General features: G+C 35.4%; 1 protein-coding gene across 6 annotated transcripts; it reads right to left on the minus strand.

Moving 5' to 3' along the window:
* Positions 1-845: 845 nt before the first annotated feature.
* Positions 846-12698, minus strand: LOC133804832 (COP1-interactive protein 1). Of its 6 annotated transcripts, XM_062242956.1 has the most exons (12): positions 12454-12698; positions 10841-10979; positions 10214-10414; positions 9920-10042; positions 9685-9722; positions 9484-9589; positions 6085-8244; positions 3217-5901; positions 2531-2659; positions 2259-2360; positions 2042-2181; positions 846-1762 (listed from the first exon to the last, which is right to left on the minus strand). In XM_062242956.1, exons 2-12 carry the CDS (start codon positions 10916-10918, stop codon positions 1480-1482), a joined length of 6045 nt encoding a protein of 2014 aa, XP_062098940.1. In that variant the 5' UTR covers positions 10919-10979; positions 12454-12698; the 3' UTR covers positions 846-1479. The 6 variants fall into 6 exon arrangements, with proteins under 6 accessions (XP_062098940.1, XP_062098936.1, XP_062098935.1 ...); XM_062242952.1 differs by having other exon boundaries at positions 3217-8244; positions 10841-10965; XM_062242951.1 differs by having other exon boundaries at positions 3217-8244.
* Positions 12699-13493: the final 795 nt, after the last annotated feature.

The following is a 13493-nucleotide window of genomic DNA, read 5'->3' on the forward strand; positions in this document are numbered from 1 at the left end:
AGTTATGATTAATCGTGTCATAATCGTGTTATCGTGTCGTGTCGTGTTGACCTATTTCATAATCGTGTTCGTGTTCGTATTTTTGACACATTTAATAATTGTGTTATGTTCGTATTTACTTTAATTGTGTCGTGTCATAATCGTATCGACACGAATCTAATACGTTTACACGAATTGTCAGCCCTAGTTATATGTCGACATGTTACCTGGATGTTTCTTAATTGCGAGCGCGACGCGTCACCTCTTTGGACCGACGCGTCACCTCTAGGCCTGATTAACTTGCCAAAAGTGACATTCAACACCTTCAAATATTCCCAAACTTTTTGGACTTACTTAGATACCTAATTATACCACTTTAGACCCAAAAAGATCATTTTTAAATGCCTATAACAAAAAATATAATTTCACATCATCATTATGTATAGAAGAATTTTGAATTCACTACTATTTTTCTTAAAATTTTATATTAACTTTTTTTTTACTAATTTAATATATAAAAAAAAAAATACAACCCGGACTCTTTATTGGCTCCGACACTGGAAATGTTTAAAAAAATGATAAAATGGTGGTGATAAAATTCGGATTCAGGTATAAGATTGTAAGAGAAAGAGAAGAGACATAGCGTGGTAGAATAATGAGTGGGGTGATTGTCTCCAAAATAGTTTTTAAAGCATATTTTTCAAGTAATAGCATCAAGGAATTTTCAATAAGAATACTCTTACATATAAATTCAAATTTCACTTTGCAAGTGTATGTTAAAAGCAGAGAACGACCTACAACTCCATGTAAAGTTGCTACAAATTTAATTAAAAAAAAGTAGTCATTATAGTCCTTGAAAAATTGGATAGGCAAATTACAAGCATAGGAAGTTTTTATTCAAAATTTAGCCATTTCTACAAATTCAATAAGACATAGAATCACAATCACCATATCATTTTCTCCTCAGAGAATGAGCAGCAGAAAGTTCTTCAATCACATCATATTCTTCACAAAAGAAAAAAAAAAGAAGAAATAAATGAACAAAATGCAGAGCAATAAAATGTGGAGAGGAAAATTGGAGAAACGTTTCCATCCTTCTTGAAGATATTTAAATAGAATTACTAATGTCTATTGAGAAAAATGGTATCTATACAGTAGAAGGAATTACACCACCAAGATGACCAGAAATCCAAGCCTTCTTCCCATAAAGGAGAGGAGAAAATTAGAGTTGCACATTTTATGGACTTGTACTTATGGTCCTATAAAGCAGTGACATGAACCAACTGATGTTTTTTATTTACACATAAACCGCTCCTCAGCTTTTTTCATTTCAAAAGTTGACCCTCCCACTACCTTTAGCTGCCCATGAACATTCACTGCCGATCTACATAATTACATAATGCAGCAAAGCACTGTTGAAGTACTAAATCTTCTCAGCCCAGTAAAGGGCTATTCTGGATACTCCGCAAATGAGGAAAACTTCAGCAACTGTTACAGTTGCTATGTGAATGGACCTCCAAGAGGGGCTGTCGAGGAGCGATTTAAATACGGTACTTTCTTGGATGCCCGGACATTCTTGAGAGTCATCATGAGCTTCTGTCTCTCTCCTTCGACCTCTGCGAATTGAAGACTGAGTTGAGAGTATCGGTCATGCATGTCCTTTAATTCGGTCTCCACTGTCACATATCTTCGCTTGATTTCCAACATGTCTTTAATCAGCTCATTGATGTCCCTAAAGCTTTTAAATACTGCTTCCTCATCGCCATGCTGTTTCAAGAAGGAACTGGAACACAAAAGAAGAATGCTATGTTAAAATCACATCATTATTTTCATTCTGAATTTTGAAGTGTGATCATTCTTTAGTATATGACATTCATATCTTAGATGATTGCATTACAAAATTTTCTGGTTTCGAGACGAGGATTTGGTCTCAAATCAGGTGTCTTGCATGTCCAAATGAATAAAAGCAAAGTTATAAATATGCCATCTAGGTGGAAGGTTATTTCAGAAATAGGATTAAAATTTTCCAAGGTCTAAGAGAGTGTGAAAAAGAAGAATATACCTCTGAAATTGAACACGTGACTTCTTTGCTTGCAAGGACTCTGCGAGCTCAATTTCCAAAGCCAGTACCCTCTCCAATGCATTGCCATTGCAAGAAAATTCATTAAACAAAGGAAATTTGGTTCCCAGTTCTTCATTTACCTAAGCAACAAACGGAAATAAGAGTGAGCTTTGAGGAAACTTGTAAATTCATATATAAAACTGGGTAGATGATTTACCTTTTGTAATTGCATCAGCTCTCTTTGTAAACCAGTAGAATTTGGATCAAATTGATCATCATCTTGGGACAAAAGCAAATTTTCACGTTTCATCTTTTCCAACTGCATGAAGATGAAAATAATTATGTTTTCTAATACCATGCAAATTTTAGCGAGTAGGACAAACAAGATCATGAAAAGAATTGAAACTTGTATCCTTGACTATCATGCAAACTATACAAGATATCCTAGCAAAATTTAAAATCATATTTTCACTTTTCCTCTTGCCATACCTCCTTGTTTAAATGTTCCATGCTAGATTTTAAACTTTGGGTTTTGAAATGGTCATTCATAACAGCTAAATGCTCTGTGTCTTTTTGTAGCACATCCTCTTGACCTACAGACCGAGATGTAAGAGCATCCTGATGAACAAAGATTTACATAATTGTTAGACACCAACATTACCATGCTAGTATGAAAGCAATGATATTACATAGTTCTTACTAGCATGTCACCTGATAAACAAATTTCCATGAACATCTTTTGAATTATGTAATGAACCAAATTAGCATGTTGGGAGGATCGAGTGAGATTTACAATTACCTCCTTTTGAAAATTCAGGGAAGACAACATTGGCTGCCTAACCCTGAGCATTACTAATGAATTATAAGTACCTTTTTTATATACATTAATGGAAACTTAAACCCCAACCACTCACACACACTCATCCAACCAACACTTGAGATAAGTGCTGAATGATTTGTGAGTCAAGTCCTTCGGAATTGTGTCATGATAAAGTAACAAAAAAGTGTTTCTTCTTACAATGAGCTTATATAAAATTTCAAAAAGCTATAAATGCTCAACTGCAAAAGAAGCAAATTGACCTCTAATAACAGTACCTATATGCACAAATTAAAGATGTATTAACAAACCAAGCATGACACCATGACAAACAACCCTGACAAAAGTTGCTAGTTACCTGCTTTTTTTGCAGATTGATGACTGCCTTCGAATGATCATCTTCATCAATGGTGGGAGTGAAAAAAGCAGGCCCAACTTCTTGACAATCATTTGAAATATTTTGGTCTGAAATATTAGCTAATGATTCAGTTGAACTGCTGGAAACTGGAATTTTCTCAGGAAGTATTACGTTGACTAGTTCATCAGACACACAATCTGCTTTGCGTAATCCCTCACTGTCTCTACTCTGATTATTCACTTGGAATGCAGAGCTCTGAAGAAATTCTTTCATTGAGGTGAGCTCCACAGAAATCTTAGATTTTTCTTCACTGCATTTACGCAATGTGGCCTCAAGCTCTTTTTTTTCTTCCTTGCAGCATTCAAGGCTTATCAGGGAGCATTCTTTTTCAGCCTTTGTTAAATCATATGCCCTCATTATTTCACGCTTTTCAGAAAGGGCAGAATGCAAATCGGTCTCCAATTCCAAGATTCTCATTCCAAGCTCTTCATTTCTTTTTAAATGAGAAGCTTCAGATTTCTTCCGATCTTCAACATCATTGATTGCATCTTGTAATTTCCACAGCATTTCTTCGCTATGCTTTTTGGAGATTGAAAGTTGCTGTTTCATTTCTTGCAGCTTGGTTTCATACTGTTCTTTGATAAATGCAATCCTCAAGGACTCTTGCACAGCAAGTGGTGGTCCTTCTGGTTCTCTTTTTTCACGAGCCTGAAGACACTCTGCATCAGCCTTGTCTTTAAGCTCCTTCAAATGGACTGACAAATTCTTAAACTCTTCAGTCTTCAAAACCTGTTCAGAGAGCTTTTGGCTAATCTCATTGTACTTATTTTGCAGTATTCTCAGTTCATGCTTATACTCCTCCACCAAGGCCATCTGAGGTTGTTGTTCGTCCAATTTCAATTTGAGGACCAAAAGTTTGACTTCTAGTTCTTCCTTGATGAATATCAGGTCATCAATCTCTTCATCAGATTTCACCAACATACCCCCCAGCCTTTCAATTTCAAGAGCATGCTTTCTTGAATCATCCTCTGCATCTTCAGCTCTTTTCTTGAGTTCATCAAATTCAATTCTTATGTTGCTATTTGTATCAAGAAGCATTCTATTTTGAGCAGTGGAAGCATCCAACTCAGACCTAAGGGACTCAAGACTTGTCATTAATTTAGTGTTCTCCTCAATGTAATGAGCCTTAGTAGAAAGACAATGATTAAGCATACTCTCTACACTAACATACTTATTCTGAAGCTCCTCAAAGCAGGACTCGTATTGAGATTTTGTGAAAGTAAGTCTCACATCTGTTGCTATTGATAACTCGTGCATTTCAGAAAATTGTGCTTCCAAACAAGATATATTAGAAAAGTGTTCACCAGCTGCTTTTAGACTTTGTTTAGAATCCGACAAAGTACGAAAGATACTTGCCTTCTCTAGTTCTAAATCTTTCACAGATTGTTTCAGGTGAACCAACTCAGCCTTCTGTTGATCAAAAGTCAGCAGCTCTTGGTCTTTTTCATTCAATTGAGAAGTAAGATCAGTTACTCTGCTATCGAACTTACTTCTAATGCTTCTTTCAGCATGCAACTCATCATGGAGTGATTGCAAATTTGATCTCATATTATTAAGCTCAAGTTCTAGCTTCGCAGATTCTTCATTCTTATCCTTTAAGGTCACCAACTGAACTTTTCTTTCCTCTGATACAGCTGCTATTTCCTGTTTATACCTTCCGAGCTCTTCACTTACACTCTGCAAAGCCATTATTTCTTGAGCAAGATCTTTGTTTTTAGAAGTCAGATGCTGCAGCTCAGCTTCCAAATCATCAAATGCAGACAGAAGTTCTCTGTGATGCTGTTCGTAATTTTCTTCAGCTTCAGAGCTAAGCTTCAATCTGTTAGCAATAGCCTCAACTTCAGACTGAAGCTTACACATCATGATACTAGACACCTCCAGTTTTCCCATTACATTCTGTGCATCATCTTCGAATTTTCGTTTCATTACAATAATGTCTGACTTTGCTGCATTTAAGGACATTTGAGCCACATCTCTCTCACGTACTAGATCTTGCTTCTCTTCAATCAGCAGGAAAATCTTCTTGCAGGCAATGTGCTGTAGCTCTTCTAATCTCATCACAGTACCTTTCAAATCTTTGGGCTCTAATCCCTGACAAACACATTCACTGAAAACGTTCAAGCCATTATACTTTTCATCATAAAATGCCAGCAGATTCCGCAGCTTATCATGAAGAAAGTTTACAGTACTCTGCAAATCCTCCTTTGCAAAGGATAGCTCTTCAAAATCAGTTGTGACAGTTTTCACCTCATCCTGCATAGAGGAAATTTTATGTTGTAAATTTGCATTTTCTAACGCTTCCTTTTCCAACAAATTTTCTAACTCTAACTTTTTAAAGGAACAAGCTTGGAATTTGCTCTCGCAACTTCCCAAATCTTTCGTCAGTGTTTCACATTCGGCAATCTTTTCAGAAAGAAGAAAATTCTCTTCACCGATCTTTGCTGAAGCTAGCTTATCAAGTTCAGTTCTGACAGCTTTCATCTCTCCCTGCAAAGAGGAAACTTCATCTCTAAGATTTTCATTCTCTAGCACTTCCTTTTTCAACAAATTTTCCAACTCTAACTTTTCGAGGGAGGATGCTGAAGCAAGCTTATCAAGTTCAGTTCTGACAGCTTTCATCTCTTCCTGCAGAGAGGAAATTTCACCGGTAAGATCTCCATTCTCTAGCACTTTCTTTTTCAACAACTCTTCCAACTCTAACTTTTCAATGGAGGATGCTTGGAAATTTCTCTTGCAACTTTCCAAATCTTTCGTCAGTGTTTCACATTCAGCAATCTTTTCAGAAAGAAGAGAGTTTTCTTCACCAACCTTTGCAGAAGCTAGCTCATCGAGTTCTGTCTTCACAGCTTTCAACTCGTCTTGCAAAGAAAAAATTTTGTTTTTAAGATTTTCATTTTCAAGCCCTTCCATTTTCAACAAATTTTCCAACTCTAATTTTTCTATAGAGCATGCTTGGAATTTGTTCTCATAACTTTCCAAATCTTTTAGCAGTCTCTCACATTCAATAATCTTTTGGGAAAGAAAAACATTTTCTTCAGTGACCTTTTGAAAATTGGTTTCTAAAATTTGGTTCTGCAGAGCCATGTCATTGCATTTTGCATCACATGTATTCTTGTATTCATTCAAATGTTGAACCTCATCCATAACACTTTGAAGCCTCTGCCTCAGCATCCCCTTAGATTCAGTTGAAACCTCCAGCTGCTGTGTAAGTTTGTCAGCTTTCTTTTTGAGCAATCTGTAATCAGCACTTGCCTCAAGTAAAGTTTCTTGTAGAGTCTTTGAGAAAATGTCCAAGTATGCATTCACCAAATGAGCCTCACCAACTTCTTCTTCAACTTTTCGATAAAGGTCCTTCTGCAAGAGAAGAGATCTTCTCAAGTCCGATATAATGTCTCCATCTAAATCTTGTTTCTTCACCGCATCAAATTGATGCAGGGACTGAGAGAGTTTCGTGGATTGAAGTTCCTTTGAGTCCAACTTTTTATTCTCTATTGATTTGGGTTCCAGAACGCTTGGTGTTGAAGAATCTGAAAACGCTTGCTTAATGAGATTATCATTTGTTTCATACATGGAGAGAACCTGGAAAGAGAGCAATTCAAGATCCTTCTGTAACTGGTTTACTGCAATAGAGTAATTCAAGCGAGCCCTCTTCAGTGATGCTTCTGCAGTAACAGCCCTTCTTTCAAGATCTTTGTTGAGAGTCTCCAAGTCACACTTCTCTTCAGTAAATCTTGTTATTTTCTTATCCATGTCTTGCTGTATGTTTTCCATCTCAGCTTTTGTAGCTGAAAGTGTGTAGAGGCAAGTTGTATGCTCATTTCTGATATTCTGCAACTCACCCATCATCTGCCTCTGAGTTTCCTCAAGTTCCTGAACAAGAGCTTCATAGTAGCACTCCATCTGATCCATTTTTCTTGCAAGGCCTTCACGTTCAGCTTTCGATTCACCCAACTCCTTGATAAGTTCAAACATTTTCCCCTTAATTGCACTGTTAGCATCTGCAGAATCAGCTTCTTGAGATACCAGGGCAGGTACGTCCACACAATGAAGCAGACCTTCTGGCTGGTAAAACTCAGCACTAAACCTGCTTCCTGGTAATTGTTGCTGACCCTTGTGTAAATTCATTTCTCTGATATCCTTTACATTCGCCAAGTTCAGCGTTGAAATTGTCTGTCTAGTTCCTTGTTTAAGACCCTCCACAACACCCAGCAATGCTTCTATATCTGCACTGAAGGACCCAACTTCCCTTTCTTGGAATCCAAAACATGCCTTGCTTCGAACGTCTTTTAACTTATCCTCCAGTTCCAGAAGCCCCTTGACCCACCTGAGTGGCAACTCTTGGAAGGAGGCATCCTGGTCTGTCTTTTTAGTTTCTCTTACGGTAAATGGAGTGTATAGTTTGGAATTTTTTAACTGTCCAAGATCAGCCTTGAAACTTGAACACTCTGATCTCAGTACATAAATTTCTTTTGCTAATTGTTCTCCTGAGGCCATTTCAGTAGCAAGTAGCTGAGAAAATTTTTGGGCTTCAATGCCTATTTCATCAGCATGACTTTGTAAGGAACTCACCTCCAGCTTAAGCTCAAGAATAGACGACTCAGCTATTTCCAAGCTTCTTCGAAGTCTACTATTCTCCTCGTATGCATTTGCCAAGTCATTATCAGCAGAATAGTCAGCACCCCAGCCATGAGCCCAATCATTACTTCCAGGAGGCAGAAACTGAACGTTAGAGGGATCTCCTTTTTCTGGCTGTAGACTTTGACTTGGCCCAACTATGTCACCAGGGATTGTACTTTTAAGGCTGTCAACTTCATGTGTGCTGGATGTATCATGTTTATCAGCATATAAACTTTCTGAAGTACTCGAAGAACCATCAAAGCCAACAGCTGAGTCAGCATACTCTTCACTGAGGCCCACCTCTTCTTCAAGGGGAGGCAATTCTTCTTTAAATCGAGCTTTTGAATTGACCTGTTTACAGTGACAATACATACATATCAAGACTAATCAACACTAGATGTTACATAAATAAATTTGGAGCGCAAAAGGGCTCTACAATACTACATTATATTTGGTATTATGATATACTACAGCTGACACACCAGGTATAAGACAATAAATAGTGATCAGAATTTGCACACTGATGTCGATAATGAAAAAGGCAGACACTTTACACAGCTGATGGTTATCCCACATGGAAAAGGCTTTATATTAGAATCAGATTGAGGTTTTACCTGGATTATTATAAAGATTGAGGTTTTAAGATAGTAAATAGCAGTTTGTAAGAGCCTGAGAAGTTGAATAATCATTACCAACTCTTTGTAGCAAGGTTTAAAAAAGCGTTTTTAAGCCTCAAGGCGTTTTCTTTTTGTGAGGCGAAACGTAAGCCTTGAGGCGCATTGAGGTGTAAGCCTCAAATCTCTAATAGAAAATATATTTAGATACATAAAACTCAAACATAGCATAAAATGACTCATAAAACTCAAACATAAAATGTTGTATTTCTAAAGCTAGAATCCTAGATTCTAGTTATCCTAGAACAAACTTGAGTAGTAGATGGTGAAGGTGATTTAGAAATCATCGTCCAACTCATCATTGCTTAAAGGATCTTCTGAGGAATCGTCATATTGTACATTCCTCTCATCATCACCATCTTCATTATCACCATCAATATCCTCCCATTCATCTTCATCCAAGCCTATTACCCTATTTCTTTCTTTGTTGTCTTGGCCGAAGAAGAGAAATAGAAGAAGAATGACATTGTTTATATGAGTAGCATTTTTCATGTCCTAAACTCAACTAATAATGACATGTGATCATCTATTTCTTGATACAAATTAGAGAAAGAATTAATCATCGAATTAAGTTTCTTGGCAGTTTGTATTTGGAAGGACCTAGTAATTCTATCAGGCAACAAACAACTGCTTGGGAATAACCATTGATCCCATCGAGCAATAAAAAACTTCTTGGGGATAAACATTGATCCCGTGGTCTTGCTGAAACATAAAGTCTCATTTGGAAGACGTTAAAACAAAACAATATGATCAGACACTCTGCTAACATTGGCCAAGAAAAGGACACTGAGATAAATTGTACAGGTTTTTTTTATCAAAAGATTATATACTCGAATATTTAACAATAAAATACTCAATCACTAAAAATCAAAATAATTTTACGCAGCAAAATATAAGAAAGTTAAAACCACTAAACCTTGTCCGTCTGATCATTGATTGTATCTTCAACAGATGATATTTTTCTAGCCACAGATTCATCAGGGAGACCCCTTTCTCGAAGCTCCCTCTGAAGCTCAAACTCTCTGAAAATAATTATAATTACATATTAATAAAAACAATGGTATTGACTAACTGAAATTGAATAAAGCATAAAGCTAGCTAGATGTTAATACAGCACCTGAAACCCGTTTTAGAAGTTAACAGCTGTACAGTGACCTGACATCAGGAAGAGGAAAGAAAAAAACACTTAGTGGGAATTTGAATCACTAGACAAGAAGCATACAAGATTAACTACAATCAAATGAGAAAATAAATGCATCCAGATTGATGTAAATAATATAAAACCCAGAAGGAAAAGAACTTTCCTAGAGATAATAAAATAACAAAACGATATGATAGTTTACAATCCTCACATGTAGAATAGTTCCAGAGTCGCATCCCTGAAGAGGCAGTGCAACAGAGGAGGGCTTTGATGCATCAGCATAATGAGCAAGGTTGATGTTAGCCTCACCAAGGACACTAGACCGTGATGAACCCTGACACCAGTAAAATTTCAGCCAAACCAAAGTTCGTATGGTTAAAACAGATAATGGCCAGAACAAAAAAAAAACAATTAGAAGATTTATATAAAGTATCCTAAGTTGCATTGCAGAAACTAACATTTAAAATAAGAATTGTGAAGGAATAATACTACCACTAATACCTACCATTGCCACCAAAAGTTTATAAAACTTATCATCATATTGCTTTGTCTTAATATCATGGAGAAGTCTTGTGGTTTCATAGATTGGGTCTCCCCATTTACAGGTGCCACTCCTCACATTTGCTTTTGTTGTCTTGGCTGTTGCCTTCGCAGAATCGGCGGGAATGAATGAAATAAACAACTTATCCCATCCAGTTTGTGGGATCTGAATCATAAGAGAAAATGTTGCATTCAGGCCTTGCACAGTTATCAATGTCAAACACAGACAATACTCTCTTTTCCAACTATAAGAAGGGAGGAGAAAAAAAAAAGTTCTTTTGCCATCACAAGAAGCTTAATACAGAATTACCTAAGAAATCTGTATATGCATGTATATTTCTTGTTCACCATATTCACATTTTCATAATATATACCATTAACTGGCTACACAGTGTTAAGCCCTACCTTCCTCTTTCTTTCTGTTTTTTTTTTCCTCTGTTGGCTGAAGAAAGAAAGATGTGCAGAAATGCAAAGCATAGTGAAATTATGGGCTCAGACAATCTAGAACTAAATTTTTATAAAAGAAGTAAAACTATCAAATATAATGCATATCAACTGTACACAAGTTTACAGAAGTTGCCCAGAAACTTACATGTGTGGCATGGAATTGTAGCCTGAAAACAACTTTCACTTTTGTTTTCTCAAGCTTCCATCTAGTGACCCTTGACATTGCTGTTTAATTTATCCAGTGATTGATCAATGTCCCATTTCCATACCCTGCTCCATTTAATCTATAAATCAGAGGGAGAATAATTGTAGTTATATATTTTAATAGTACCAGTAACAATTGTTATTCTTATTGCTTCCTACAGCTGGATGACAAAATACTAAATTCGGATAAAAAGAGACAAATACTTTCATATTTAAAATTTTGATACATTATAGCATGATAAAACTATGCGTGTTGTGAAGTTCCACAAACCACTCCTCTAGACACCACAATCACATATGTTTCATCTTGTATGTATTAACTAACATATACTGATGATCTGTGACTTCAAACCCCATACAACGGAACCCAACTAGCACAGAAGCCAGTCACTTACATGGTTGAACCATATAAGCTTAAACGAGAGTCACTTAACCCAATCAAAGAGCTAAAGGAATAAAAACTTTTAACTATTAATTAATTCCAAGTCCAAAGGTAAACAATGAGAATGTTAATAGAGAATTTAGAGCAAGAAATAACTGGCATAAAAGATTAATTTAAACAATACAGGAAAAAACTCCTACTAGGTTGATCTTACAATTCCCTGGACTAGACGGAACCACTTCATGACTTGAAATGGACTAGAGTCAAAGACTGCAGCTAAATCAGCCATAAATTGACCACTATTAAGAAAGATCTCAAGCTATACACTAGCTAAAACTTAGAAGGTATACTATACTGAAAGATTCTCAATCTCGTTCTTGTATGTCTCCAAAACTAAATCTTCACCTTTTCAAAATTAGTTACTAGTTTCCACAAGACCCAGAAAAACCAAACCCAACATTTTCTCAGAAACCAAGCAAGAAAGAAAAAGTGCAAAGTACAGAGAGGAACAAAGCTCGATTGGAAAGGTACCTTGTTCCTTAAAAGAAGGTTTAGAATCCGTAAAATCCAAAACCAGGGACAAGTTCAGATACCCATTTGCAACAAAAAGAAAAAAAATCCCTCGGATCCAAAAGTCCCAAGGAGAACCGCCGTGAGTTCAGATTCTCACATCCATAAACCGACGAAATAAAAAATACCCAGAAGAACAACCTCAAAGCAATGCCAGACTAAACTAAGCCAGTGATACACTGAACCCGAAAACTGACAAAATAGCAGAGAGTGAAGAAAGAGAATCCGAGACTCAAATGTGAAATGCTTAGCTAAATGTGGAAAAAAGAGTACCCTAAAAGAAATGGTATTCTTAAAAAAAAATAACAGTAGTATTATCTCCAAAAAAACACTGTATATGATTCAGGAAAACGTCAAAAACCAGATTTGACGCAATGAAGAAACACCCAGATGTTAAAAAAATGTTAAATTCGAAGCTAAAATTATTAGAAACGCCAAAAAAGAAACACTACCCAAAATGCTATGCAGGGTACAATGGTGACCAGTAGTAAAAGTCGACGCTAGAAAAAATATATATATATAAAAAAATGGGTATTTATTATTGAATAATGTCTAGTATTTTTCCATTAGAAAAATGCTAAGTGTGCAGTGAGGGTTGGTACCTTGGCTCCGGATCTGCAGGTGCTTAAGATGTAAGGCAAAGTAGGGAATCTTTACTGGGAAGCTTCTGACTTCTACTGATACAGAACCAGAGAGAGAGAGAGAGATTTGAGGGGAAGAGTATTTGGGTTTTTGGTAGTTAGGATATAATTTGAAGATTAAGATCTAAAATGGAGTGAATAACAAGTATATGAGAAGGTTATTTGTTTAACGCCATTAATGAGGTGAAATGGAGCTTAGTGTTTTAGTTCAGATATCAACTTCAGAAACCCGCCAAAAGCCTATAGATTTCTGTCTAAATTTTTTTTCTTAATTTTAATTTTTTTTTCTTTTTTGCTTAGATGGGCTTGTGGTTTTATTACTTTGCATGCCCCCTAGTTTTTTTTTCTCTATTATTTTTTAAAAACAAAATTTTTGTAAAATTAAAAGTGAAATAAAATAGAAGAGGATGATGATAAAATGAAATGAAATAAATTATGTAATTTAATTCAAAGTAACATTTACTGATTGATTATTGTGTTTCTTTTCTTATGTTAAAGTTAGGTTGTTAATAAAACCCAATTCATTATTAAATCTAACTAGCTTATTGATATTGAATGACTTCTTCTGAGGACATTCATTTAAAAGTTATATTTATTTTAAAATAGTGGAACAAAAACAAGGTTCATTATTATTTTTTCTTAATTTAATTACTCGTGAATTGTATATACTTGCAACTAAAAGTGTTTGTTTGATTCATTTTTAATTGGTTAAATAAAAAAATTATAAAAACAATAACCAAAGTTTACTAGGAAACTTTACCTATTATTTTGAAAAACCGCCTATATTTTCAAGTTTGGAATAATTAAAAAAAATTGAATAGCTTAATTATGTAATTGTACACATATTTGTTATATTTTTTTTCATAAGTACATTCGTAAAATAATATTTGTTGAACATGTTTTTTTTTCTTTGTAAAAATTGAAAACTAAATTTTATTTTCAGTCATAGCAAGCTGTAAATAATTTTTTATTTTTTTGGCAAATCAAGTCAATTATTTTTA

This window comes from Humulus lupulus, chromosome X (genome assembly GCF_963169125.1).
Source record: "Humulus lupulus chromosome X, drHumLupu1.1, whole genome shotgun sequence".
In the NCBI taxonomy this organism is placed as follows: domain Eukaryota; kingdom Viridiplantae; phylum Streptophyta; class Magnoliopsida; order Rosales; family Cannabaceae; genus Humulus; species Humulus lupulus.